Below are 27743 nucleotides of genomic sequence, written 5' to 3' on the forward strand. Positions count from 1 at the left end.
ACCATTTCAGACAAGTGGCTTTCCAGTCTTTTCTTAAATAAAAACATCCAGTGATGAAGCACCTAGAACTTCTGGTGGCAAGCTGTTCCACTGGTTAATTAACAGAATAACAAGAGTTGGAGGGAACCTTGGAGATCATCTAGACCAACCCTCTGCTCAAACAGGAGACCCTATACCATTTCAGACAGAAGGCTGTCCAGTCTCTTCTTAAAAACCTCCAGGGATGAGTGACCCACAGCTTCTGGTGGCAAGCCGCTCCACTGGTTCATTGTCCTCACTGTTAGGAAGTTTCTCCTTAATTCCAGGTTGTTTCTCTCCTTGATGAGTTTTCCATCCATTGTTTCTTTTTCTTGCCTTCTGGTGCTTTGGAAAACAAGTTGACCCCCTCCTCTTTGTGGCAGCCCCTCAGATACTGGATTACTGTCTTATCATGCCCCACTCCCCCCCAGTCCTTCTTTTCCCTAGACCGGCCAAACCCAAATCCTGAAATGCCATTAGGCTAAGAAGAAGCCCAAGTGACAGATATTTGACAAGTCTGGAAAAAGGAGAGGAGAGAGAGGGAGGGGGGCGAGAGAGATGGAGGGGCAGAGAGGGGAAAGGGAGGAGAGAGAGAGAGATGGAGGGGAGAGAGAGATGGAGGGGGAGAGAGAGGGGAGACAGAGCGAGATGGAGGGGAGAGGGAGGGAGAGGGAGAGGAAAGGAGGGGAGAGAGATGGAGGGAGGAGGAGGGGAGAGAGGAAGGGGGAGAGGAGTGAGGGAGAGGTAGAGGTGAGTGAGAAGAGGGAGGGGAGAGATGAGGAGGGAGAGAGAGAGGAAAAGGATGGGAGAGATGGAGGGAGGGGAGAGGAAGAGGAGGATGGGGAGAGGGAGAGAAAGGAGGGGAGACAGAGATGGAAGGAGGGGAGGGGAGAGGAGGAGGGAGAGGAAAAGGAAAGGAGGGGAGGAAGAGATGGAGGAGCAGAGAGAGATGGCGGAGGGGAGAGGAGAGGGAGGAAGACAGAGATGGAAGGAGGGGAGAGGAAGAGGGAGGAAGAGGAGGGAGAGGGAGAGAGGGAGGGAGAGAGAGGAAGAGGAAAGGAGACAGATGGAAGGAGGGGAGTGGGAAGAGGGAGGAGGGAGAGGAAAGGAGGGGAGGAAGAGAGATGGAGGAGCAGAGAGATGGCGGAGGGGAGAGGAGAGGAGGAAGACAGAGATGGAAGGAGGGAGAGGGAGGGAGAGAGGAAAGGAGGGGAGGGAGAGAGATGGAGGGAGAGAGAGGAAGAGGAAAGGAGACAGATGGAAGGAGGGGAGTGGGAAGAGGGAGGAGGGAGAGGAAAGGAGGGGAGGAGAGAGATGGAGGAGCAGAGAGATGGAGGAGGAGGAGGGGGAGATGAAGGGGAGGGAGAGGGAGTTGGGGAGGAAGAGAGATCAAAGGAGGGGGAGATAGGTGGGTGGGACGCTCAGTGGGGCAGGGGGAGGGGGAGCCGGTGGGGAGGGGAAGGCAAAGAAAAGGGGAGGAGGAGGGGGGGGTGAGGGGACCATTTCCAGGGCTTGAGGGAAAACAAAACAAAACAAAAAAAAGGATGAAAAGGAGCCTCTGTGGCTGCCTAACCTGGACTGTCTTCCCGGCGGGGCTGGAGAACTCCAACTCCCAGAATTCCTGCCACCTGGCAGCCAAAGGCAAAGGCGGGGCCGAGGATCCTGGGGGTTGTAGTCCCAGCGGTCGGGAAGGCGCCCGCTCGCTGGTGGGAGGGAAAGAAGCGGCGGCTTTGGCCCTCGGGATGGAAAAAAAAAAAAAAGCAGCGAGCGGGACAAGTATGTGAGGCGGGGCGGGGGTCGATCCGACGGCCTAGCCGGGCGGGAGGGGGATCGGCTGGGGCCGCCTCGCCCACCCACCCATTAACGCCTCCTCCCCTCAACCCACTCCCAACCCCCCGAACTCACAACTCGCTCTTGCCGGATTTCTCCCAGTTGCGGATCCATTCGGCCGGGAGCGCCACCGCCGCTGCCGCCACCATCGCGGATGTCGCCGCCGCCATCTTCCCCGTGTGGCGCGGAGAGCCCGGATGCGAGAACGACGACGGGCCCTGCGAGGTCAGAGGGGACGGCGGAGAACGGCCGCGCAGGGCACGCCGGGAAAGCGAGCCCCGCATCGCGCAGGAAGAGGAGGGCGGGGTGGAGGAGGCGGAGGAGGACGAGGAGAAATAAGAAGGAAGAGCGGCGGCGGCGGGGACGTCAAACAGCAACCGACAACCAGCCGAAGCGAGGGAAGGCGGCGCCGAACGAAAAAAGGCCGCGGTACGTGAACCGCAGAATCAATCCTCCGCCGGGGAAGCTTGCTTGCTTGCTTTTTTCGTTCGCTTCGCTGTCCGCTAAATGCGGCCGCCGTGGGAAAAGCTCTGGGAACACGCGGTTGGTTGGTTGCCTGGCTGGCTGGCCGGCCGGATAGGTCGTAAACCATCAACCGGGTTAGGATTGTGCGGAGTCGAAGGGCGGTGCATTATGGTCGTCGGGATTTTGTAGCAGCCCCTAATGACGGGAGTGGGTGGGGTAGGTGGGTGTGTCCGTTATATCAGTGGCGGGTCTCGATCCGAAGGACTTTTAATAAAGGGGGTTTGGGCTTCTAACAAAACCCAGCGAGTAGTTGGCTTGGGAAAATCTGGGAGCGGGAGGCTGGAGGGTCGGACTAGACGACCTAACAAGGTCCCTATCAATTTAGTGAATATGTTTTTTTTTTTAAAAAAAGAAAGCAAAAGTCCAAGCTTCCTAAAAAGTGGGTTGCGAGACGCTGTGCCGATGCGCCTCCCTAAAGCTCTGCAAAACCGGATGGATGTCGGATCGGCGCGTGGTTCAAATCCCCCCTCCCCCCGCGGTACTGCAGGCTAATTCTGCGGATCGCCGGTTTGACAGATCGAATCTCAGCAGGCTCAAGGTTGACTCGGCCTTCTGTCCTTCCGAGGTCGGTAAATTGGGGACCCAGATTGTTGCGGGTGGGGATGGGGGGGTGGGCAAGAGGCTGACTCTGTAAAGCGGAGGTCTTCAGACTTGGCAGCTTTAAGGCTATGCTGGCTGGAAAATTCTGGGAGTTGGAAGTCCACAAGTCTTAAAGCTGGCAACTTTGAAGACCTCTGCTGTAAACCATGTGGAGTGGAATGTAAAGCGATATATAAGTCTAAGTGCTGGCTTTCTTCTTTCCTTCCTTCCTCCCTCCCTCCCTCCCTCTCTCCTTAGTGGTTAGAATGCAGTTTTGCAGACTTAACTCTGCCCATTGCCAGGAGTTCAATCCTGACAGGCTCAAGGTTGACTCAGCCTTCCATCCTTCTGAGGTGGGTAAAATGAGGACCCAGATCGTTGGGGGCAAGAGGCTGACTCTGTAAACCACTTAGAGAGGGCTGTAAAGCACTGTGAAGCGGTATGTAAGTCTAAGTGCTGTTGCTATTTTCTTTCCTTCCTTCCTTCCTTCCTTCCTTCCTTCCTTCCTGTTAGAATGCAGTATTTCAGGCTAGCTCTCCCCACAGCCAGCAATTCAATGCTGACCAGCTCCAGGTTGACTCAGCCTTCCATCCTTCCAAAGTGGGTGAAATGAGGACCCAGATTGTTGGGAGGCAAGAAGCTGACTCTGTAAACCGCTTAGAGAGGGTTGTTGCTATTGCCCTTCCTTCCTTCCTTCCTTCCTTCCTTCCTTCCTTCCTTCCTTCCTGTTAGAATGCAGTATTTCAGGCTAATTCTGCCTGCAGCCAGCACTTCAATCCTGACCAGCTGAAGGTTAACTCAGCCTTCCATCCTTCCGAGGTGGGTAAAATGAGGACCCAGATTGTTGGGGGGCAAGAGGCTGACTCTGTAAATCGCTTAGAGAGGGCTGTCAAGCACCATAAAGCAATATATAAGTGCTATTGCTATAAGAAACCATGGTTAAGCTCTTATGTTGGCTAGGGCTTAGCATGTTGGGTGAATTCACATTTTTGAGTGAATTCACCTGTTTGCAAAGATATCAGGACAGGGTCTCTTTTTTCCATTCAAACGAGCCCACCTCACCCCCCACCCCTTGGCAAAAGCTGCCTAGTCAAGGGGTCCCCGTGGGGGGCCTGGCAATCCAAACAAGCCGTGCGTCGTGTCTGGGGTGGGGTGGGGTAGTGGGAAGCATCAGTTGGGGGAGGGGTGGCAGGACTTTCCAACCAGCCAACGCCCAAATTTGGGCCCCAAGGCGATCTTAGGGCACAATTTTCCTCCAGCTCGTGATATTTTTTTTGCGATCCTGAGATTGAAGTCTGTAGAGATTCTCTTGTCACCCAGGTCCAGGTTTTTTTTCCTTTTGAAGAGGTTTCGCTTCTCATCTAAGAAGCTTCTTCAACTCTACAGGATAATGGGGAATGGAAGGATTGGCACTATCTTGGGAATGGCAGCCTCAGGATTGTCCTAAGGGCTCTTGTTTTTTCAGGAGGCAACTGGACTTTCTTGTTTTTCCTTGAAGAGGTTTCGCTTCTCATCCAAGAAGCTTCTTCGACTCTACAGGATAGTGGGGAATGAAAGGATTGGTTGAAGCACTTGGAGTTTTATCTGTTGTCCTCAAGTGACCCTGAGGACGCAGATAAACCTCCAAGTCCTTCAAGGACCCTCTAAAACAGTGTTTCTCAACCATGACCCTTTGAAGATGTATAGACTTCAACTTCCAGGATTCCTCAACCAGCCATACCATCTGGGGAATTCTGGGAGTTGAAGTCCATGCATCTTTAAATAGCCAAGGTTAGGAAACACTGCTCTGAAAGGATGCAAAATGACCAGGAATATAAATCCTTCCATTCAGAGCTGAAGAAGCTTCTTGGAGGAGAAGCGAAAGGTCTTCGGAAGAAGGGGAAAAAAAGCAAGTCCATTTGCCTCCTGAAAAAAACAAGCCACCTTTCCGACAAACCTGAGGTTGCCATTCCCAAGACAGTGCCAATCCTTCCCTTCCCCACTATCCTGTAGAGTCGAAAAGGCTTCTTGGATGAGAAGCGAAACCCCTTCAAAAGGAAAAAAAAACCCAAGGAAGTCCAGTTGCCTCCTGAAAAAAGCCTTTGAGACAATCCTGAGGTTGCCATTCCCATGACAGGGCTCAACTCGGGTTGCGGGACAAGGGTGGGTGGGGGGAGGTTCCCCCCCCCCTTAGACGACCCACTAATTGGCTTGCAGACCTCAATGGGACCAGCGTGGTCACGCGCGCTCCGCCCCGTTCCAATTGCAGCGGGCGCCTTGCAGCCGCGAATGATGCAGGGCTTTGCGCACGTGTGAACGCGGTCCAGCTTGCTTGCCGGGTGGTCCGCGCCGGCTCCTGCAAAATCCCGAGTACGGAGATCGGCGAAGCAACCCTCGGGAGACCCTCTCCCACCCATCTACCCCATGCATGTTCCCCGGGAGACCCTCCGGATTGCTGCAGCCAGCCGAGTCCTCCGTCCGGCGGGGCGCCCGATCCTCCGGCAGCTCCTCCCCGAAGCCGCGGGGAGGCGCTTCTTCCTTCTCCGCCCGGAGGTCCAGCAGCCATTTTTCGGGTTGGCCGAACGCGTTCCCGGCGGAGGGTGGCCGGACAAGCGGGGTGAGTGCGGGCGGAAGGGACTCTGCCCCCGGGAACACCCGTCCCCATCCTCCCCGGCCGGGGGCCTGCGGAGAATGGGCTTTGCAAACCCCACTTCTCTTCGGGCGGTGGGGCAAACGCACCCCGCTTGGGTGCCCTTTTACACCGGGAAGACGCGTCCCCATCCTCCCCGACCGGGATTCCTGCGGAGTATGGGCTTTGGAACTCCGCTTCTGTGCGGGCAGATCTTTCTGCACCAGGAAGATCCCTCCCCATCGTCCCCAGCCGGGATCCTGCGGAGCATGGGCTTTGGAACCCCGTCTTCTCTGCCGGCGGAAGGGCAAATGGACCCGGCTCGGGCGTCTTCCTGCATTGGGAACATCCTTCCCCATCCTCCCCAGCGGGATCCTGCGGGGGCATGGGCTTTGCAATCCCGCTTCTCTGCGGGGCGGAGGGGCGAACGGGTCCCGCTGGACGCCCTCCTCCACTGGGAGCACCCATTTCCATGCTTCCCAGCCGGGAGGCTGCGGAGAATGGGTTTTGCAACTCTTCTCTGCAATTCCCCGGGTTTTCCTCCGCCCTTCCCAAATACGGGGTTGCTTGGGGGGGGGGGTTCTTGCCATGGGAGGGCGAGACCCCCCCTTTTTTCCCCTGGATCTGGAACTGCTTGCATTGCAAAACACGCGTGGGCGCGGCGGGTCGTGGGAATGTCTCCCCACGCAGGCATGCATGCAGGTGGGTGGGGGGAATACAGAAGTCAAATGCCCGAGAATAGTCCGGCTTTAATAGTTTTGTTTTCACCTTGCCAGGCCAGGCTAGGTCGAAAGGGAAGGTCGGGAATCGGGTTGATCCCTGGGGCGTTTCTTTCTGCCACGCGGCGTGGAGTCGCGTCCCGCGTGGGAACGCCACCGCCACGCGCGTTACAACGCAGCTTGCATTCATGCTTGCGGTGGGTTGTTTTTTTTTTTTTGGTTCCCGGAACCAGAGTTTCGTTTCCCAGCTTTTGGGGTTAAGATTGCCAAGAGAGAGAGAGAGAGGAGGACAAAAGAAAAAACCCAGCAAAAAAGGGGATTTTTGCAAGCGTAAAAGTGCTTGGAAACGTGGGGACGTCGCCCTTTGCTCAGCTGATTAACCTTCCAGTTTAAATTTAGAAATTTATGGCTCCAGGGATTCATGCTTTCTTGGCAGTTGGAAAATGTCTTTCAGGCGGAACCCCAATGCAGTGGCTGGATAAAGTTCATCCTGGGATAAAATGTGAATGGAGATTGGTGGAACCTGCCCACGTTTTTTTTCCATCACTCCACCCATCATTTCCTGCTTGGTTTTTTTCCCCTCTAAACCAAGAGTCTCCAAACTTGGCAGCTTTAAGACTTGTGGACTTCAACTCCCAGAATTCTCTACTATGCTGGCTGGAGAATTCTGGGAGTTGAAGTCCACAAGTCTTAAAACTGCCAAGTTTGGAGACCTCTGCCCTAAGCAATTAGTAGAATAGGAATAGGAATAGGAATGGAATAGAACAGAAGTAGAGTTGAGCTGGAATGGAATAGAATAGAATTAGAGTAGAATAGGAATGGAATAGGAATTGGAATGGAATAGGAATGGAATAGGAATAGAGTAGAATAGAATAGAATTTTATTGGCCAAGTGTGATTGGACACACAAAGAATTTGTCTTTGGTGCATATGCTCCCAGGGTACATAAAAGAAAAGTTCATCAAGAATCATAAGGTACAACACTTAATGTAGAAACACTTAATAGTAGAAACTAGCAGGGCAAGAAGGAAGGGAAAAAAATAAAACCTTTGCAATTCTCTTTCTGTTTGAAACAACAGCAAGGGGAGGTTTTTAAAGGATTTTTTTAAAAAAAAATTAAATTGGTCAAAAACTTTGCAATTCCCTTTCTATTTTAAAAAAAAATAACGGGAGGTTTTTAAAAGATTTTTTTTTAAAAAAAATTAGATTTGACCCCAGGGTCAAAATAAGAGAAGTATGGAAAAAGGTGATGGAAATATACAACCCATCCCCTTTTAGTCACCTGTTGTGGGAGTTTGCTTTGGAAAATTTCCCAATCTTTCAAACTGGTTTTTCCATTTTGTCAGCTGACAAGAAGGAAGGGAAAACAAAAATTTGCATGTTTAGCCAGACTGGTCCTTGTGGTTGGGGAAGCTTCAGTTTTCATTAGCCATTAAAATAAATTTTAAACCTTCTGTTAGGCTGGCTCACTTGAGGATGGAGAGTGATGCCGCTTTCAAGGGGTTTTTAAATACAACAAAAATGTATTTAGAATAGAATAGAACAGAATTTTTTATTGGCCAGGTCTGATTGGACACACAAGGAATTTGTCTTTGGTGCATAGGCTCTCAGTGTACATAAAAGAAAAGATACCTTCCTCAAGGTACAACACTTACAACACTTAATGATAGTCATAGGGTACAAATTTAACACTTAATGATACAACAATTAATGATAGTCATAGGGTACAAATAAGCAATCAGGAAACAATATCAGTATAAATCATGTTAAAATATTAAAAAAACAACCAGGATATATATATATATATATATATACACACACACACACACATATGTAGGTCTTTGGTTGTTCGGGTTTTCTCCCGCGTAAAATTGGAAGTGTCTTGGCAACGTTTCGACGAAGTCTCATTCGTCATCTTCAGGCTTCAGCTTCGTGCTTCTGGGAGCAATGTGTGATTGCAGCTGGTTCTTCCTTTTTAACTGCTAGTGGGGGTTTGAACTGATTGGGTGGGAGCTTGGCTGTGCTCTGATTGGATGGGGGTTTTTTTGTGCTCTGATTGGCTGGAGGTGTGTCCTGTATATATATATTTATTTATTACAAAATGTAGAAGAAGGCGAAAATGATTTTGACGCTGTTCAAATTAACTAAGAGGCGAAGGGAGGACTTTCAGGGTGCTAACCAATCCTGTGGATGATGGTCCTTCGGGGCTCCCCATGGGAGGTTGCACAGCCATGTTTGAACCCCTTTTCAGAAGGCCAGGAGAATAGGACAGTGGTGAAATCATAGAAATGACATAGAAATACCGACTTGGGGTCTGCTTCGGCCTCCTGGTGCATGGCTTTGGGGAAAGGTGAAGGGCCTCGTTCCAGTGGGACTGCATCATGGCCTGGAACTGGCTGACCATCTCAGCCGGCTGAGCCTCCAGGCGCCGGTACCTGGCCTTGCACTCCCGCAGGTCTTCCCTCTGCTTAGAAAACCTACGTTCGTAGTCCTCAGTGAGGTGCTTCTACTGAGCCTCCTTCTCGGTCGGATCCAAGTTGATCTGAGCTGTTTTGCCAACTCTTTCTCATGGTGGCTGCTTAGCTCCAACAACTGCTTCCTGTTGGGGCCCTAAGGAGCTCGGGCAGGGAGGTGAGGAATGGCTGAGAGGGGAGGGGTGAGTAGAGGCTGGTGTGGCGCCCCTCAACATGAGTGACATTGAGTTGGCCACGTCTACCCAGTCACATGACTACTTAGCCACACCCACCCAGCCGGTCATTAGGCAGATCTTATTAGTGGTCCGCGGTATTTAAAATTATGAATTTAGTGGTCCCTGAGGTCCGAAAGGTTGGTGACCCCTGCTTACTAACATTATCTCCACAGCGCCTCTCTTAACGTTGCCTGTGTTTTTTTATTTAGGAAATCCGGAGGAAACTCCCATCCACAAGAGGGATGACGTGTAATGGCCCCATTGTGGAGGATCCCGCACCAGACCTGGCTCAGTTGACTTCCAGACAAGAAACCTTTGCCGGTTTTCCAAGTGGCTGCCCCGTTTCTTCCTCGGACCTAGCCCGGGCCGGGTTCTTCTACACGGGAGAGGGAGACCAAGTCAGATGCTTTAGCTGCCTTGCGACCCTAGAAGGATGGGAAGCGGGAGACTCGGTGGTTGGAAGGCACAAAGACGTCTCTCCGAACTGCTGCTTTATTAACGATGCCAACTTCGAAGACGGTCGTCTACTTTCCGGCCTCCCAAACGGTCCCCCTGAAAGAGAAGCCGCCGCCGCCACCACCACCTCCGTCCCACCCGATTCCGATCTCTCTTCTGATTTTGAGGCCGATTACTTGTTAAGAACCAGGCAAGTGGTGGATCTCTCGGGCTCCCCGTACCCTCAAAACCCGGCCATGTGCAACGAAGAGGTCCGGCTGAGATCTTTTCACCACTGGCCTCCCTACGCGCCGGTCACCCCAGAAGATCTGGCCAACGCGGGGCTCTATTACCGAGGCGTAGAGGACGAAGTGGAGTGTTTTTGTTGTGGGGGGAAGTTGAAAAACTGGGAACCGGGGGACCAGGCGTGGTCGGAACACCGTCGGCATTTCCCGAGATGCTTTTTCGTCCTTGGACATGATGTGGGGAACGTTGAGAATGTTGCCCATCAGCCAGGGGATGGACAGCTGGACAGAAGCAGCACCCACCGGGTGCCTCCACTTCCTCCTCCTCCTCATAACCCCTCCATGGCAGATTTTGCAAAGCGCCTTCAGACTTTTGGGGTGTGGAGTTACTCAGTGAGCAAGGAGCGGCTTGCTCAAGCAGGCTTTTACAGTCTAGGTAAGTGGAGGCCGGATTTTCAATGTTCCCCCCCCCCTCGGTTGGGTTCAAACAATCTACACAGACACACACCCATCCTGCCAAATGCAACGCACCGCAGACCTGAGTCAGTTGCCAAGCATCCGAATTTTTATTGTGTGACCACGGGGATGGCGTGCAACGGTTGCAAGTGTGAAAAACAGTCATAACTCACTTTTTTCAGCACTCTTGTCACTTTCGACAAGTCACTGAATGAACGGTGGTTATAAGTTGAGAACTACCTGACCTGTATTTTGGATATTGATTTCTCATTTTTTTATGCTGGCATTGTTGCTAAGCTTAAAGCGGAATCTGTTGTGGTCCGCCACCAGCCCGCGGACCTGGGAGCGGAGTCGGACAGTGAGGAGGCTGGGGAGGGCAATAGGCCAGTCCTGGAGTCAGGGGAAGGCCTGGACGAGGGCTCTGCGTTGGAGGCAGAGATGGGGCCAGGGCCATCTGGGAACGATGCACGAACTCCAGAGCCTCCAGAGGCAGACAGCAGAGAGGCAGAGGGACAGGAGGAGCCTGTTCCTAGTGCACGCATGCAAAGAGCTGCCAGAAGGCAAGAGCAGCTGAAGCAAAAAGGACAACTCGGGAGTAAGGCCAGGCGATGATTTGCTACTCCCATAAGGCTTAAAAGAGCAACAACGGCTCTTGGGCTCTTTGTAGGAAAGCAATGTTGAATTCCATTGCTTCTTGTCAGAATCTCTTGAACTTTGTAGGGGTTTTGCCAAGAAAAGCCTTTGGCAGGTTGCCAAAGACAACAAAAGTTGGTGATAAGGCCAAAGGACTGTTTGTGAAGAATTGGTTTTGGACGAAGCTGAGAATGAATTAATTCTTAGCTGTTTTAATAAAATAAGTTTGTTCAGGCCTGAATTGTGTTTGGTAAGCACTACTTGGGCCTCGGTCGCAACAATATCGAAATGAAGAAAGTTTGAAACAAGTAAAGAATATTCCGCATTAGAAAGTAGTTTATTAACATGCGTTTTGAAAGCGTTTTTAAGAGCGAAGAAGCTCCTTCAGTTCAGGAGAGAATCCATTTTTTTTAAATCTTCAGATCAAATTTCAGATCAAAATCAAAATTGATTTTGAAATCAGCTTTGATTTGCAAGTTGTAAATGAGATCACAGCAACTATCTGCCTGATCTTGTAGGAGAAATGGAGACCAGGCTGCTATATCTTCCAATGGCATATATGTTTATTGTGGTACAGGTGGTCTTTATTTATTTTATTTATTTATTATTTAAATTTATATACCGCCCTATCTCCCAAAGGACTCAGGGCGGTTCACAGGCATATAAAACATCAATATACAAAATTAAAATAATCTTTAAAAAACTTATTCCAATGCCCTATTATTAAAAATAGAAATATAAATATTAAAATCAATTTAAAACCCCTGTAAAATTTAAAATCTAAGCCAGTCCTGCACAAATGAATAAATGTGTCTTGAGCTCGCGACGGAAGGTTCGAAGGTCCGGAAGTTGACGGAGTCCTTGTTTACAACCATTCATTCAGTGACCGTTGAAAGTTACAACGGCCCTGAAAAAAGGGACTTACGACTGTTTTTCACATCTACGACCATTGCTGCGACGGTCAAGCGATCGAAATTCAGACGCTTGGCAAAGGGCGTGTACTTACGACAGTTGCAGTGTTCCGGGGGGGTCCCGTGATCCCCTTTTGTGACCCTTGTGACAAGCAAAGTTAACGGGGCAGCCAGTCTCCCTTGAAAACTGTGTTGCTGACTTAACAACTGCAGTGATTCGCTTAACAACGGAGGTGAAGAAGGTCATAAAATGAGGGCAAAATGCGCTTGAGGAGCATCTCACTCGGTGACGGAAATGTTGGGCTTAATTGTCATAAGTAGAGGACTAATCTTATTTTTTTTTCTTTCGTTTACATTTTTTGTTATAATCTTATACGAGCGCCACCTCATGTTTTATAAATAAGGATCTGTGGCTCATTGCTTCTCAGCAAACCAGGATTGAAAGCTGAGAACTAACCACAGCTTCTGGCTCGTTAAGAAGGATAAAATCCAGAAGCGTTGCTTGAAAAGTCGGTGCAAGTAACCACAGGAATTTAGCCATTCCAAGCAGGGGTGAAATGTAAAATTTGTTACTACCAGTTCTGTGGACGTGGCTTGGTGGTGGGGGTAATGTGACTGGAAGGACGTGGCCAACTTTTTTTTTTTTTTAACTTTTAAAAGCATTTTTTCTGCAACCTCTTCGGCTGAAGAGATTGTAGGAAAAAATGCTTTTAAAAGGCTCCTGTGACAATCCCAGCTGAGTTGCCTGATCCTCAGAGGCTTTTCTTTTAAAAGCATTTTTTTTTTTGCCTTTAAAAGAAAAAAAAGCTTCTGATGATCAGGTAACTCAGCTGGGATCGTCAGAGGAGCTTTTTAAAAGCATTTTTTCTACAACCTCTTCAGCCAAAGAGGTTGTAGAAAAAATGCTTTTAAAAGGCTCCTCTGACGATCCCAGCTGAGTTGCCTGATCATCAGAGGCTTTTTTTTCTTTTAAAAGCATTTTTTTTTGCCTTTAAAAGAAAAAAAAGCTTCTGATGATCAGGTAACTCAACTGGGATCGTCAGAGGAGCTTTTTAAAAGCATTTTTTCTACAACCTCTTCAGCCAAAGAGGTTGTAGAAAAAATGCTTTTAAAGGGTTCTGACGATCCCAGCTGAGCAGCGCGATCATCAGAGGCTTTTTTTTTTTTTACTTTTAAAAGTATTTTTTCGGCCGAAGAAAAAATGCTTTTAAAAGTAAAAACAACAATTCTGATGATCGCACGGCTCAGCTGGGTGGGGGTGGGGTGTCAGGGATTTTTGCTACCGGTTCTCCGAACCACCCACCGCCATCGCTATTGGATCAGGCGATCCGGTCCGAACCGGGAGCATTTCACCCCTGATTCCAAGAGACATCAACCGGGAATCATTTTCTAGTGTACCGCTGTGATCACTCATGGTTCAGCTTTACTTGATGGTTTTTAACAGTTCTTGATCTGAAAATAAGCTGTTGTTGATCATTTCGGCAAATGTTCAGCGGAAAGCGGTATATTTTTGAACTGTGAATCGCAGGAGAATATTGTACACAGAGTACTTGGGATAATTCATTGGAACGGGAGTCTTAAATAGTGCAATTTCCCTCTTTTTTTCCCCTTTAGTGCATTAATAGGTTTACACGTTTAACGTCTGCACCAAGACATCTTGTGTTGGAGCTGATCTTTTTAATCTCATTTGATTTGGAACCTGCGAGGAACTAAAAATAGGACTCTTTAGATTACTCACGAAATTCAAACACATTCCAGCACTGATTTAGATTTAGTATAAATAGGTAATGTATAGGTAGGTATTCCTTGACCTATGACCACAATTGAGCCCTGAATTTCTGTTGCTACGTGAAACACTTGTTAAGATTTTGTTTTTCCCCATTTTACGATCTTTCTGGCCACGGTTGTTAAGTGAATCACTGCAGTGGAGAAGTTGGGAACACATTTGTGAAATGAATCTGGTTTTTCCATTGACTTCGCTTGTCCGACGGTCGCAAAAGGGGATCGATCACGTGTCCCTGGGACATTACAAACCGTCATAAAGAGGAGTCGGTTGCCAAGCATCTGAATTTTGATCGCGTGGCCAGAGGGATGCTGTAACGGTCGTAAGTGTGAAAAATGGTCAGTTTTTACACTGCCATTGTAGCAATATCACTTAGACTTCTATACCGCTTCGCAGTGCTTTTACCGCCCTCTCTAAGCGGTTTACAGAGTCAGCCTCTTGCCTCCCAACAATCTGGGTCCTCATTTTACCCACCTTGGAAGGATGGAAGGCTGAGTCAACCTGGAACTGGTCAGGATTGAATTGCTGGCTGTGGGGAGAGCTAGCCTGAAATACTGCATTCTAACAGGAAGGAAGGAAGGAAGGAAAATAACAACAGCACTTAGACTTATATGCCGCTTCACAGTGCTTTTACAGCCCTCTCTAAGCGGTTTACAGAGCCAGCCTGTTGCCCCCGACAATCTGGGTCCTCATTTTACCCACCTTGGAAGGATGGAAGGCTGAGTCAACCTTGAGCCCTGTCAGGATTGAACTGGCAATGGGCAGAGTTAGTCTGCAAAACTGCATTCTAACCACTAGGAGGGAGGGAGGGAAGGGAGAAAGGAAGGAAAGTAGCTGTAGCACTTAGACTTATATACCGCTTCACAGTGCTTTACAGCCCTCTCTAAGCGGTTTACAGAGCCAGCCTGTTGCCCCCCCCAAAAACTGGGTCCTCATTTTACTCACCTCGGAAGGATGGAAGGCTTGAGTCAACCTTGAGCCTGGTGAGACTCGATCTGCCAAATTGCAGGCAGTCAGCAGAATTAGCTGCAGTACCGCGCTCTAACCACTGCGCCACCGTGGCTCTTAATTGTAACTTTGAACAGTTACTAAATGAACTGTTGTACGTCGAGGACTGCCTGCATTTGCAGACAAAAGAGTTTTATATTCATGCACGAGGTTCTTTTTCCAGGTATCGCTGACAGCGTCGAATGCTTCTCCTGCGGTGGGGGACTGAAGGAATGGAAGGCGGGTGAGGATCCGTGGGAGGAGCACGCAAGATGGTATCCTGGGTAGGAATATTTCACTCTTTTTCAGATTGTATCTTCGGATGGGAGTTGCTTTGCAATATTTTTTTTTTTTTACCAGATCTTTCAGCAACCAAAACCAGATGTGTCAAAAGTTGAAATCTTTGGTCTGTAGAAAGAGTACAGAGAAGAAGGAAAAAGATGATTAGGGGGCTGGAGGCTAAAACATACGAAGAACGGTTGCAGGAATTGGGTATCGTCTAGTCTGGTGTAAGAAGGGATGCCGTGGCCCAGTGGCTAAGATGCTGAGCTTGTCGATTGAAAGGTCGGCAGTTCAGCGGTTCGAATCCCTAGCGCCACCTAACGGGGTGAGTTCCCGTTACTTGTCCCAGCTTCTATCAACCTAGCAGTTTGAAAGCATGTAAAAAATGCAAATAGGGACCACCTTTGGTGGGAAGGTAACAGCGTTCCGTGCGCCTTTGGCGTTTAGTCCTGCCGGCCACATGACCATGGAGACATCTTTGGACAGCACTGGCTCTTTGGCTGTGAAACGGAGATGAACACTGCCCCCTAGAGTTGGGAACGACTAGCACATACGTGCAGGGGAACCTTTACCTTTTAGTGGCTATGATAAAGAAAGAAGGGGTCAACTTATTTTCCAGAACACCAGAAGCGAAAACGAGAAACAATGGATGGAAACTAATCAAGGAGAGAAGCAACCTGGGATTAAGGAGAAACTTCCTAACAGTGAGGACAATTAAGCTGTGGAACTGCTTGCCACCAGAAGTTGTGGATGTTTCATCACTGGAGGCTTTTAAGAAGAGATAGGACAGCCATCGGTCTGAAATGGTATAAGGTCTCTTGCTTGAGTAGGGGGGTTGGTCTAGAAGACCTCCAAGGTCTCTTCCAACTCTGTTATTCTGGACAACTCTTAATAGGTGTTTAACAGATTAACAGAGTTGGAAGGGACCTTGCAGGTCATCTAGTCTAACCCCCTGCCCAAGCAGGAGATTCTGCATCTGCCTCTATCTAGGATCGAACTCACAACCTTCTGATTGTGAGGCAAGAGCTCCACCTCTAGGCCACAGCAGCTGGGCTGGAACCCCAGGGGCGAGTGAATGGTAGAAAAGTGGGGTGGTTGCTTTAAAGAGCCAATTATTTAAATAGTGCTCATAGAATCATAGGGTCAGAAGGGACCTTGGAGGTCTTCTAGTCCAACCCTCGGCCCAAGACAGGAGTCTTTATTCCTTATGCTCTTAAGGATGCTTTTGGGGGAAAGCTTTCTCAACAGCAAGAAGATGTGGAGGTCACCTAACCAGACTTCTTCTGAATCCAGTTTTGAAGGTACGTGCAACGTATCCAAACTGGCTTTACGGCACAAGTGGGTGGTGTGGGTTCAGATCAAGGTGGGTTTTTTGTTCCCCAAAGAAAACATCGTTATTGTCATGTGTGAATTAGATGCCTGCTTTGTTCAGGCGCCTTCAGCTTGGCTCATTTTGCTCCCACCTCTTTGTACCTAGGTGCAAATATCTGGGAGAAGAAAAGGGACAAGCTTTTGTGAACAGCGTTCATTTGAAATCTTTGCCCCCGGAATCAACTGTAAGTCTGCCTTTTTTTTTGCTGGAGTGTCTGTCTTGTTAGAAACAGACTTCTTCCTTCTTTCCTTCCTTCCTTCCTTCCTTCCTTCCTTCCTTCCTTCCTTCCTTCCTTCCTTCCTTCCTTCCTTCCTACCTTCCTTCCTCCCTCTTCCTCCATTCCTCCCTCCCTCCCTTACTTACTTTCTTTTTTCTTTCTTTCTCTTTTTTCTTTCTCTCTTCCTTTTTTCTTTCTCTTTCTCTTTTTCTCTTCCTCCATTCCTCCACTCATTCCTTCGTTTCTTTCTTTTTTCATTCTCTTTTCTCTTTCTTTCTCTCTCTCTTCTCCATTCCTTTCTCTTTCTTTCTTTCCTTCTTTCTCTTTCTTTCTTTTTTTTTATTGTTCTCTTTGTCTGTTGTTCTTTCTCCTTTTCCTCTCTCTCTTTTTCCTCTTTGTCACTCTCTCTTTTTCTTTCTCACCTTTTCCTCTCTCTCTCTCTCTCTCTCTCTCTCTCTTGTCTTTGCTTCCGCCATGCATCCAAGCCAACTCTGCAGGGACTCTAGTTTTTGGATGAATGTGAATTTTAAATCATGCACGCATTGAGCCAATTAAATTAGTAGAAAGGCTTGAGTTACTATCCCGCGGTCTCTCCAGCTGTCTTCCGATGAGCAGATGGCATTCCCATCCGCAGCTGAAAAGGTTAATTGCTGCCACGGAAAAGGCCACGTTTAACTGATTTGATTCCTGTTTCCTTGTTGACGGTGGCGAGCGGTCTAAGCGATTTGCTCGCAGAAATGAACTGACAAGTGCAAACTGTGATATTTGTCACTTGAGAATGTCGGGAGCTCAGGATGTGTATGTATCTGTCTACTTAGACGACAGAGGTGTGGAGGGAAAGAAGAGAATGCACTACTACGGTTTGAAGGACTTGAGAGATTTATAGGTCAGCTATAAATATTCTCCTTAAGTTTAGGCGTGTCTGCTTGCAAAAGGAGGCACGATGGCTCAGCCTTTAAAGACGCTGAGCTGGAGAGCTGACAGACCGGGTTTGAGACCCTGACATTGCACAATAGGGTGAGTTCCCGTTACCTGCTCCAGCTCCTGCCCACCTACTGTGTTTCCCTGAAAATAAGACCCGATCTTATATTAATTTTTGCTCCAAAATATGCATTAGGGTTTATTTTTCGGTTAAGTGCTGGGAAGTGGCTCAGGCTGCTAATGCAGTCTGTTATTAACACACAGCTGCCTGCAATTACAATTACTGTAGGCTCGAGTCCCACCAGGCCCAAGGTTGACTCAGCCTTCCATCCTTTATAAGGTAGGTAAAATGAGGACCCAGATTGTTGGGGGGGCAATAAGTTGACTTTGTATATAAATATACAAATAGGATGAGACTATTGCCTTACACAATGTAAGCCGCCCTGAGTCTTCGGAGAAGGGCGGGATATAAATTCAAATTAAAAAAAAAAAAGTATTATTTTTGGGAAAATACGGCACTAATTGCATCTGGCTGATGATCTTAACCGGGGTTTATTTTTGGGGTAGGGTTTATATTACAAGCACCCTGGAAAACAAAATCACGCTAGGGCTTATTTTCTGGTTGGGTCTTATTTTCGGGGAAAACACGGGAGCCGTTCGAAAGCACGCAAATGCAAGTAGATAAATAGGTACCACTTTGGTGGGAAGGTAACAGTATTCCGTGCACCTTTGGCATACAGCCACGCTGGCCGCATGACCATGGATATTGTCTTCAGACAATGGATGGCTCTCTCGACTAAGAAACGCACCACACCCTAGAATAGAAACCTTTACCTTTTCGGCTTGCAAAAGGACTCCTGATGCTTCCTACGCAAGGATTTTTAGAAGAAAAAAACATAACTCGGCTGTGGAATATTGTTGTCGGTTAACTTCCCACCGTTTGCTCTTTGTTCTTTCCCTGCCTGACTATTTAAAAACGGGAAGCAGGAATTGGTTCCGGCAGAACCTCTTTTATTTACATGACTGTGAATTCCTTTCATTCACAGTCAGCAAGGCCTGTCCGAACAGTTTTTCAAAGGAATGTTTATCAACACAGACCTTATCTCGCTTGGCAAGCTGCCACGTAACTTGTTTCCAAACGCAGAGAAAAGGCAAAGCTTGGCACAGAGTCTCTTAGAGTCACAAACAGAACTTTCCGCTCTTGAAATGACTGAACGAACGAATTGTTTCCTGCAAAAGCCCCCTCCCCATTCACTCCTCTTTTGTTTCCTATGGGAGGGGCCAATCATCTCCAAGGTGTGGCTTTACTCCTGAGTCGACCCTGCTTTCTGAGTTGTTCTTGTCTTCTGGCAGCTCTGCGCATGCGCACACTGGGAACGGGCTCCAGCTGTTCCTCTGCCTCGCTGCTGTCTATCTCCCTCTCTGCCTCCGACGCAGAGCTCTCGTCCGAGCTTTCCCCAGCCCCCAGGACTGGCCCATGTTCTTCCCCAACCTCCTCACTATCCGACCCTGTTGCGAGCTCTGCAGGCTGGCATACTGACTTTTATTCCTGCAAATCCTGAAATTACTCTGGGTTGTTTCTCCTTGAGAGGTGAGACCATCTGGCCATGTGCTATAAGATTACCTACCAGTTGGCTCAGTCCCTTCCTCAAACAACATCTCCCCCCTCCCATCCTAATGGAATCTTATTATGTAACCCCGGTAAACTAGTAATTGTCAACCTGAGCAACTTTTAAGAAGTGTGGACTTCAAGTCCCAGAATGCTTTTGCCGTAAAGTTGCTAGAAGCTACGGATTGTGACATCCTTATCAATTTTTTTTCCTCACAAGCATTTACTGAATGAGCCAGCAAAAATTTAGTTCCAATCCAGTGCAAGTTTCTAAATAACATGTATTTGTTTCTTTATAGACAGAAGAGGCTGAGAAAGTTTTAACGATTGAAGGTACGTATATCCTGAACTGTTGTGATCAGTTCTAATTACTTGTCATTATGAGTCCAATTCCAATTGGTTAATTTGCATTCCCCCCCCCAATTGTATTTACAAATGTTTTGCAAAGGAAACACACACCCACCCACCCACACACATACACACACCCCTGTTGGTTTAGTTTGGCAAAACTTTCAGGCTAATATTGGTGTAAATTAGGACAGTGGTATTTAAGTATTTGACCTGATCTCAGGATATTTTAAATTTGCAGCCATGAAAATTAACTATAGATAACATGCTTCGTTACCTTAGTTAGAACATATATAGATTATTTAGAAGGAAACAAGTTCTTTTGGGATCTTACTTTAATTCAACAATAGGGATTCATTGTCAGAAATAATAGGAAGCAGTTTTATATTCCCCAAGAATGCAATGTTAGGGGATCCAAGTGTAGAAATGAATATTTATATACCGGACTATCCTGTCACTAGCCATTAATTCAATGAATAATAGGGGTAGGGGGTGGGGGTTACTATTTTATTATTTTTATTTTGTTATAGAATAGAATAGAATAGAATATTTTTATTTATAGACCGCCCTTCTCCCGAAGGACTCAGGGCGGTGTACAGCCAAGAATAAAATACAGAAAGAAAACAACAATACAAAACTAAAAACAACCCTTAAAAAACCTATTTGATATGGCTACTTATAGATAAAATATTACCCTCTAAAATTTACAAAAAATTTAAAACTCAAAAAATCAATTTGATAATTTAAAATTTAAAATTAAGATAATTTATTATTTTCATTTCTTTTGTGTTGTGTTTTTATTTCCTGTAAACTGCCTGAGTCGCCGTGGGCGAGTAGGAGTGAGTAGAGTGAGTAGTTGTTGCCGTGAGGGACTACAGTCAAGGGCTGCCCGTGTGCTGAGCTTAGTGTCACGATCGGATGCGGCCGTCCGTCAAGCTCTGCTTTTACTTTCCTAGCTGGGTCTTCTTGCTTTCACGAGATTTTATCTCTTGCTTTTTTGCAGACGAAGAACATCTGCAAAGCCGGGCAATCCAGAGCGCGTTGCAAATGGGATTCAGCATGGAGGAAATTAGCCAAATGGTGGAGAGGAAGGCGCGCCTTTCGGCTGAGCGCTACCGGTCGGTTGAGGCGCTGGTCACAGACTTAATCGGTGCCCAGAGGGATGATACACCCAGTGCGCACTTAGAAAACCATCTGCAGAAAGGTGATTGTTGCACATCCCAGCGTCTGTATGCAGACTAAACCGAGTTATGCTAGGAAGGCAAGGAAGGGATGATGACAAACTCAGTTGGGGAGAGAACCGTTGCCCGTGGAACAGCATCATAACGGCTGAGCCATCGGGCACTCGTTTGGTGGAAGGAATGGGATGGAATGGAATAGAGACTGGAATAAATAGAGAATAGAATAGGAATAGAATAGAATAGAATAGAAACTGGAATAGAATAGAAACTGGAATAGAATAGAAACTGGAATAAATAGAGAATAGAATAGGAATAGGACTAGAATAGAATAGAATAGACTAGACTAGAATAGAATAGAATAGAATAGAATAGAAATTGGAATATATAGAGACTAGACTAGACTAGACTAGGAATAGAAATAGGAATAGGAATAGAATCTGGAATAGAATAGAATAGTATCTGGAATAGAATAAAATCTGGAATAGAATAGAAACTGGAATAAAGAGAAGAGATAGAAGAGAAGAGAAGAGAGAAGACAAGACAAGACAAGACTGGAATAAATAGAGAAGAGAAAAGAGTAGAGTAGAGTTGGAAGGGACCTTGGAGATCTTCTAGTCCAACCCCCTGCTCAAGTAGGAGAATCTATACTATTTCAGATAAGTGACTGTCCAGTCTCTTCTTAAAAAAAAAAACAACCTCCAGTGATGGAGCAGCCATGATTTCTGGTGGCAAGCAGTTCCACTGGTTAATTGTCCTCACTGTTAGGAAGTTTCTCCTTAATCCCAGATTGCTTCTCTCTCTGATCAGCTTCCAACCGTTGTTTCTTGTCCTGCCCTCTGATGCTTTGGAGAATAAGTTGATGCCCTTTTTCTTTGTGGCAGCCCCTCAAATACTGGAAATACTGCTATCCTATCGCCCCCTAATTCTTATTTTCTTTCGACTAGCCAGACCCAAAACCTGCAGCCGTTCTTCCTGTGTTTTAATCTCCAGGCCTTGGAGACGCAGCGACTATTTGCCTTGATACTTTGAGACCTACAGGTGTCAAGTTACAACCGTTCATTTAGTGACAGCGGCACTAAAAAAATGTGACTTAAGTACCGTTGTTCACACCTGTGACCGTTGCAGCGTTCCCCGTGGTCACATGATACAAATTTGGAGGCTTGGCAATTGGCTCCTATTTTATGACGGCTGCAGCCGTCCCAGGGTTGTCTCACGCGATCCCCTTTTGCGACCTTCAGATGAGCAAAGCCACAACTTACAAGATGAGTTGTGAGTTCAGTAAGGGGAACTGTTGTGACCCAGACCCAAGTAGGTAGTAATAAATGTAGACCGTGGAAAAACAAACTTTATTCAAACAACTGGGAATTACTTCATTCCCAGCGTCGTTCAACTCAAAAGTAAAACAAATGCCTCCCAACACAAATTCCTCAGTTATCTCACAAACCTTAGTCCAATTAGGCAAAGTGCCAAAGGCCCTTCCTGGCAAACGTCCAGAAGCCACAAAAACAAAGGCGTAGATGGAGCAGAAGAGGCAGCTACAATGTTGTTTTCCGGCAAAGCTGAAACACCGGTGCTGGTCTGTTTTAAGCCTTATGGGAGGGGCCAGTCATCTCCTGGCCCTACTCCTGAGTCGTCCTCTTTGCTTGAGCTGCTCTTGCCTTCTGGCAGCTCTTCTCATGCATACATTAGGAACAGACTTCTCCTGTTTCTCTGCCTCACTACTGTCCGCCTCTGGAGGCTCTGGAGTCCGCACATCACTCCCTGGTGGCCCTGGCCTCACCTCAGTCTCATCGCTTTCTGACTCCATTGCCAGCTCCTGTAGGCTGCTGATGGGCCACAACAGGAACCCAGATTGACTGAAGAGCTGTGTTGTTATTTTTTTTTTACAACTGCTGTGGTTCGTTTAACAACTTTGGCAAGAAAGGTTGCAAAACTCTGAGGGCTTTTTTTTTTTTGGATGTCTGGGCTTTTCGCAAGAGAGCAGCTTTCCCCTAAAAGCTGCTAAATAGTAAAACTTCCTTGTTGCTAAATGTCTCACTTAGCAATGGAAAAGTTGGCCTCGATGATGGTCGTCCGTCGAGGACTATCTCTAGTTGTTTGCTGCCTCTGGAGTCTGACATCAGCAAGGCAGAAGAACAGCAGGAGCCTGTTCCCAGTGTGCGCGTGCACAGAGCTGCCAGAAGACAAGAACAATTAAGAAAACAGGGTTGACTTGTGAGTAAGGCTTGGAGATGATTGGCCGCTCCCATAAGACATAAAAGAGGAGTGAAAGGGATGTGAGCTTTTGCAAGAACCAATTAGTTCATCTGGTTGGTTCAGCTTTGGAAAGTTTTGTTTGACTCTGTGCTAAGTTTGGCCTTGCCCTGCATTTGGCAATTAGTTCTCTGGCAGCATTCCAAGGGAGATAAGGTGGGTGTTTGTAAACATTCCCCTGAAAGACTGTTTGAAAAGCCTTTCAGACTGGGAATGACAATAATTCACAGCCGTATGAACAAAAGAGGTTTGCCGGGACTAAGATTGTACTATGCTTTCTAAGCATAGGTCAGAACAGGTAGTTTTTCCCCTCCTGGGATCCCATAAAATCTCTTTTTTTTTTTCTTCCCCCTCCCTCCCTCCCTCCGGCAGATCTCAGTACAGAAGAGAAGTTGAAACGTCTGGAGGAAGAAAAGATCTGTAAGATTTGCATGGATAAGCTTCTCTCCGTGGTCTTCATTCCATGCGGACACCTGGCTTGCCAAGAGTGCGCGGAGGCGGTGGAGAAATGTCCCTGGTGTTGCAAGTTTATCGCAAACCGGCAGAAAGTCTTCATGCCCTAATTGGAGATGCCGGTGGTGAGAGATTCCATGAAAACAAAAAAAAACCCAAACGCTGACCCAGATTCACATGTATCGCCTCCGAAATGGATCTAGCGAGAATCGGCGCTTTAATTGGAGGCACCGGGTTGCGCGTGGTATGACTCGCCGAGAGAGGAAGTTGATTGGATTTTCCATCCTACTAATTTAATTGGAGGCGCTTTTAATCGGAGCGCCTGCCATTGGGTGTTAAAATGTTCGGGGGCCGGAATTTTTTCGGTGTTTTTGTCAGGTTTTCAAGTGGTAGAGAAATTATCTTGCAACTTGTTGAGGTTCTTGATGTATTTTTTTGAGGGTCCCCCCCCCCCGTAGAGTTTATAGCCGAACACCTGCAAAAAGTACACCAAGAACTAGACAGGTTTGGGCAACTCTTGTCGACTTTTACAATCTGTGGACTTCCAACTCCCAGAATTCTCGGCTGAGGAATTCTGGGAGTTGAAGTCTACAGGCCATTAAGTTTCCTCTGCACTAGTAACGGAATACTCTTCCCCCAAGGCCCTTTCCTCCCTTAAGATTCTTAAAATAGCTGAACTTGCTCCTGACGCCAGTCTGAAAGTTCTCTCTATTGTGTTTGCTATGCGATGCCAACAATTCTCTAGCCTTTGCTCGTCCCTCTTGCAGTCCGAAGCGGTATCAGCCAGATACACAAGGCCAACACAAAAAGCTGAATGACAAAAGGGGCGTGAAGAATTATTTTAGAATAAGGAAAGAGGTAGATCTTGTACTTCGCCGATTTTTCCATTCAGTCAAAGGGTAGATTGGGGCAGCAACACCGGTAGCTCTGTTTTACAAACCGAATCGCCTTTCCTTGGGTCTGTGTCTTGGAAGGAAGGTGCCAATCACACGGGACAACCTCTTGATACCCCTTTCCAGTGGTGGAATCTTACTGGTTCACACCGGTTCGAGTGAACCGGTAGTCCAGTAGTGAAATCGTACTGGTTTGCACCGGTTTGAGCGAACCGGTAGTCCAGTGGTGAAATCCTACTGGCTCGCACCAGTTTGAGCGAACCGGTAGTGATAAAAGCTACCGGTTCAGTAAAAAAAAAAAAAGCTGGTTGGTACGAACCGGTATTTCTGACGATCAGTTGTGCCGCGCGATTTATATTCGCTAGAAAGCAGGAAATCCTTCTTTCTAGCGAATCTAAATAGCGCAGCACAGCTGTTCCCTGCCCCCTCGCTGTTCTACTTACCTTAGAAACATGAAGCACACGTTTAGTGCTCACCGCGTAGGCGCGGGCAGCGAACCAGTGGCAAACCACAGAGGATTTCCCCACTGCTGCTTTCTATCCCAGTTCAAAGGCTCACCTGGGTCGTAGCGTGACCTCCACAGGTGGAGTAACTGAAATTGCAAACTGAAATTGGGATGCAAACCCGACCTTTTAAGTTTCACATTTATCAGTTTGCATAAAGGCATCATTAACTGATGCTTTGGGAATCCAGGCGTCGTAACGAAAGTTCTGACTTTGGGCGATGAGCCGCACATCGGTTGGGATTAAGTTGGTGGCGGTGCGTGTCCTTCTTTTTTTCCTCTGTAGATTCGTGCGATGGATGAAGCGAGAGTTTTTGAGTTTTTATCGTTTATGGGTAGAACCGAGCTGCTGTTCTGGTATTATCGGGTTTTCCCCTGAAATAAAAGGATGCATCAGAAAGATCAGGGGTCTCCAACCTTGGCAACTTTAAGACTTGTGGACTTCCAGAATTCCTCAGCCAGCAACTTGCTCATATTTATAGCTCATGCTGGCTGGGGAATTCTGGGAGTTGAAGTCCACCACTCTTCAAGGGGCCAAGTTTGGACAGCCCTGCGCTATGTTAGGTAGCAAAACATAAAACTGAATGTAACATTAATTGATTTCAATCCCTGTTGCCTCTTTATGAAGGAAAGGACCGGGTGATACATTTAAAATAACAGAAGAATAAATGGGATATCGGGGTTTGTTTTAATCTTACTTCTTCGCCTTCCTGAAATTGCTTTATAGGAATTGCTAGGATGCAAAAAAATCTCTCCAGCACCCCAAGGATAATAAATCCCCTTTTTGAGATTAAAACAACCCTCCTCTTGCTCATTTTTGTGTTTCCCGATCAGAAAATCAACCTGCTCTTTCCTAGTAATAAATCTCTTGTGTTGTTATTCCTATCTTGCTAAAAAAAACAAAACACCGATCTAGCCGTTTTACCTTATTTTTCCCCCCTTCTTTTTAAAAGCAACTGCTGCATTTTTTTATTTATTGACGTATTTATTTGAAAACTTGTTTAAAAAAACAACAACACTTTCCTGGCACGAACCAAGATGGCTTTAAACAGGTGTGTCACATCGGGAGCTCCGGCGGGTGGCGGGGGAGGGGGGGAGGCTTTGTCGCAGTCTCTTTGTAAGAGTTGTGGGGTGCAGTTTCCTGGGAAGGAAGCTTGTTTTTAAGTTTGGCTTTTGTGTTTTGCCCAACACTACAATGGCAGTTCAGCCCGAAGGGGGGTGAATTTACAACTTCTGCTGATAACTTTATGGGGATTGCACGGAGGATGGGGGGAAGTAGAAAAACTGACAGTTTGAACTTCATTCAGAATGCTGCTATTAAAAATATATATATATCACGCTAACAACTAACTTCCTTTTCATTTAGCAAGGCCAGATAGCTTTAAGGAAGGTGGGGGGGGGGGAAACCTTTAAGCTCCTGGATGGTTGCCAATTTTTATTTTTTTTTAAAAAGTCTTAATTTGATTTCTGTGGCAGGTTCCCTGTGACCTGCTCCACTTATTTTTCAGTTATTTATAAGCGGCATAATTTGAAGGGGATCTAACACAGCTCTTCAGCCAGATCGGAACTCAAAAAAACACAAAACCACCCACCGATTAAAACATGGCAAAGAGTTGTGTGTGCACACTGTTGTTCCCCCAACATTTTTTGAGGGTTTTGTTTTAATCTCTTTATTCACATAGAGAATAGCAAGAACTTGTTTTACATGAGAAGCTGCGTGGGGGCTTTTCTTATTCAGCCTTTTTTTTAAAAAAAAAAATTTCACGAATGCATCTGGGAAATTTTACGAGCTATGCATACGTCGCGGGTAAATCCACATCGAAATACAGAACTTTTGGAATCGAGTTGTGTGTAATTAAGAATGACCTGACTTGTAAATAATAACTGTTTTAAGAGCAAAAAGATGAAATTGTTGACATCAGAAACTATATTCCAACGGGTTGAGAAAGATTTATTTTTTTAGACGTACGACAATGACTTAATATAATCCTAGAATTGTTTTGCAGTTAAACTCAAGTGACTATTTTTAATAAAGTGATTTATTATTTTATATTCTGAATGATGGCCTTTTTTATTCTTTTTTTACTTAGACACCAGTTAATATGCTTGAGCCCTGTCTCTTATCATGCTTATTTTTCCATCTTTCTCAAGGATCTATGTTTCTGCTTTTCTCCAGCTTTTAATTCATATATTATGTTAACCTATGGTGTATTGGAACTAATTCAGTTAGATATTAAATCATAATTAATCAGAATAGAGCTGGATGGGACCTTAGAGGTCTTCTAGTCCAGGGCTCTCCAACCTTGGCAACTTGTTTCTTATTTTGCTTTCTGATGCTTTGAAAAATAAGTTGACTCCCTGCTTTGTGGCCACTTCATAATCATAATAATTTCTCTCTCTCTCTCTCTCTCTCTCTCTCCTCTATCTATCTATCTATCTATCTATCTATCTATCTATCTATCTATCTATCTATCTATCTATCTATCTATCTATCTATCTACCTCCTCTCTCTCTCTCCCTCTATATCTATCTATATCTATCTATCTATATCTATCTATCTATCTATCTATCTATCTATCTATCTATCTATCTATCTATCTATCTATCTATCTATCTATCTATCTATCTATCTATCTATCTATCTATCTATCTACCTCCCTACCTCCTCTCTCTCTCTCCCTCTATATCTATCTATCTATATCTATCTATCTATCTATCTATCTATCTATCTATCTATCTATCTATCTATCTACCTACCTACCTACCTACCTACCTACCTACCTACCTACCTACCTCCTCTCTCTCTCTCCCTCTATATCTATCTATCTATCTATCTATCTATCTATCTATCTATCTATCTATCTATCTATCTATCTATCTATCTATCTATCTATCTCTAATCTCTCTCTCTCTAACTATCTCTAATCTCTCTCTCTCTCTCTCTCTCTCTCTCTCTCTCTCTCTCTCTCTCTCTCTCTCTCTCTCTCCTTTCTATCATCAGCACTACATAATTTTAACAGTATATAGTATATAGCATGAAGGAATTCTCTCCCAATGGAGAGAATTGGAAGCCTTTAAGAAGAGACTGGACAGCCACTTGTCTGGAATGGTATCGCATGAGCAAGGGGTTCGACTAGAAGACCTCCAAGGCCCCTTCCAACTTTGTTATTCCGTTAATAATCGGTTATGAACAGCATTGTAGAGGCAATGCACCAGATCCTGCTTTCTACCCTAATGGGGTTGTGAAACGCACGACTAAGCTCCATTAACGTGTGTGTGTGTGTGTGTTTGTGTG

The 27743-nt window shown here is 46.5% G+C and overlaps 2 protein-coding genes across 7 annotated transcripts in view; one reads left to right on the forward strand and one right to left on the reverse strand.

Annotated features, from left to right (window-relative positions):
* Positions 1–2213, reverse strand: part of THOC2 (THO complex subunit 2) — a 63794-nt gene extending 61581 nt beyond the window's left edge. For 2 of the 3 annotated variants that reach the window (XR_009156671.1, XR_009156672.1), the window contains exon 1: positions 1924–2213. Coding sequence is in view for 1 of the 3 variants with exons in the window: in XM_058196529.1 (XP_058052512.1) it covers positions 1924–2132 (209 nt within the window). In the remaining 2 variants the exon portion in view is untranslated. The remainder of the gene's footprint in view (positions 1–1923) is intronic. The other variant, XM_058196529.1, reaches the window with a different exon arrangement.
* On the forward strand, positions 2141–26546 carry XIAP (X-linked inhibitor of apoptosis). 4 transcript variants are annotated; one of them, XM_058196531.1, is made up of 8 exons: positions 5207–5548; positions 9177–10083; positions 14602–14701; positions 16177–16255; positions 19118–19151; positions 20170–20370; positions 22390–22561; positions 22973–23111. In XM_058196531.1, the coding sequence occupies exons 1-7, from the start codon at positions 5360–5362 to the stop codon at positions 22542–22544; spliced, it is 1665 nt and encodes a 554-aa protein (XP_058052514.1). In that variant the 5' UTR covers positions 5207–5359; the 3' UTR covers positions 22545–22561; positions 22973–23111. The 4 variants fall into 4 exon arrangements, with proteins under 4 accessions (XP_058052516.1, XP_058052515.1, XP_058052514.1 ...); XM_058196533.1 differs by lacking the exons at positions 5207–5548; positions 22390–22561 and adding an exon at positions 2141–2277 and having other exon boundaries at positions 22973–26543; XM_058196532.1 differs by lacking the exons at positions 5207–5548; positions 22390–22561 and adding an exon at positions 2668–2938 and having other exon boundaries at positions 22973–26546.
* Positions 26547–27743: the final 1197 nt, after the last annotated feature.

Source organism: Ahaetulla prasina, chromosome 11 (assembly GCF_028640845.1).
Source record: "Ahaetulla prasina isolate Xishuangbanna chromosome 11, ASM2864084v1, whole genome shotgun sequence".
NCBI lineage: Eukaryota > Metazoa > Chordata > Lepidosauria > Squamata > Colubridae > Ahaetulla > Ahaetulla prasina.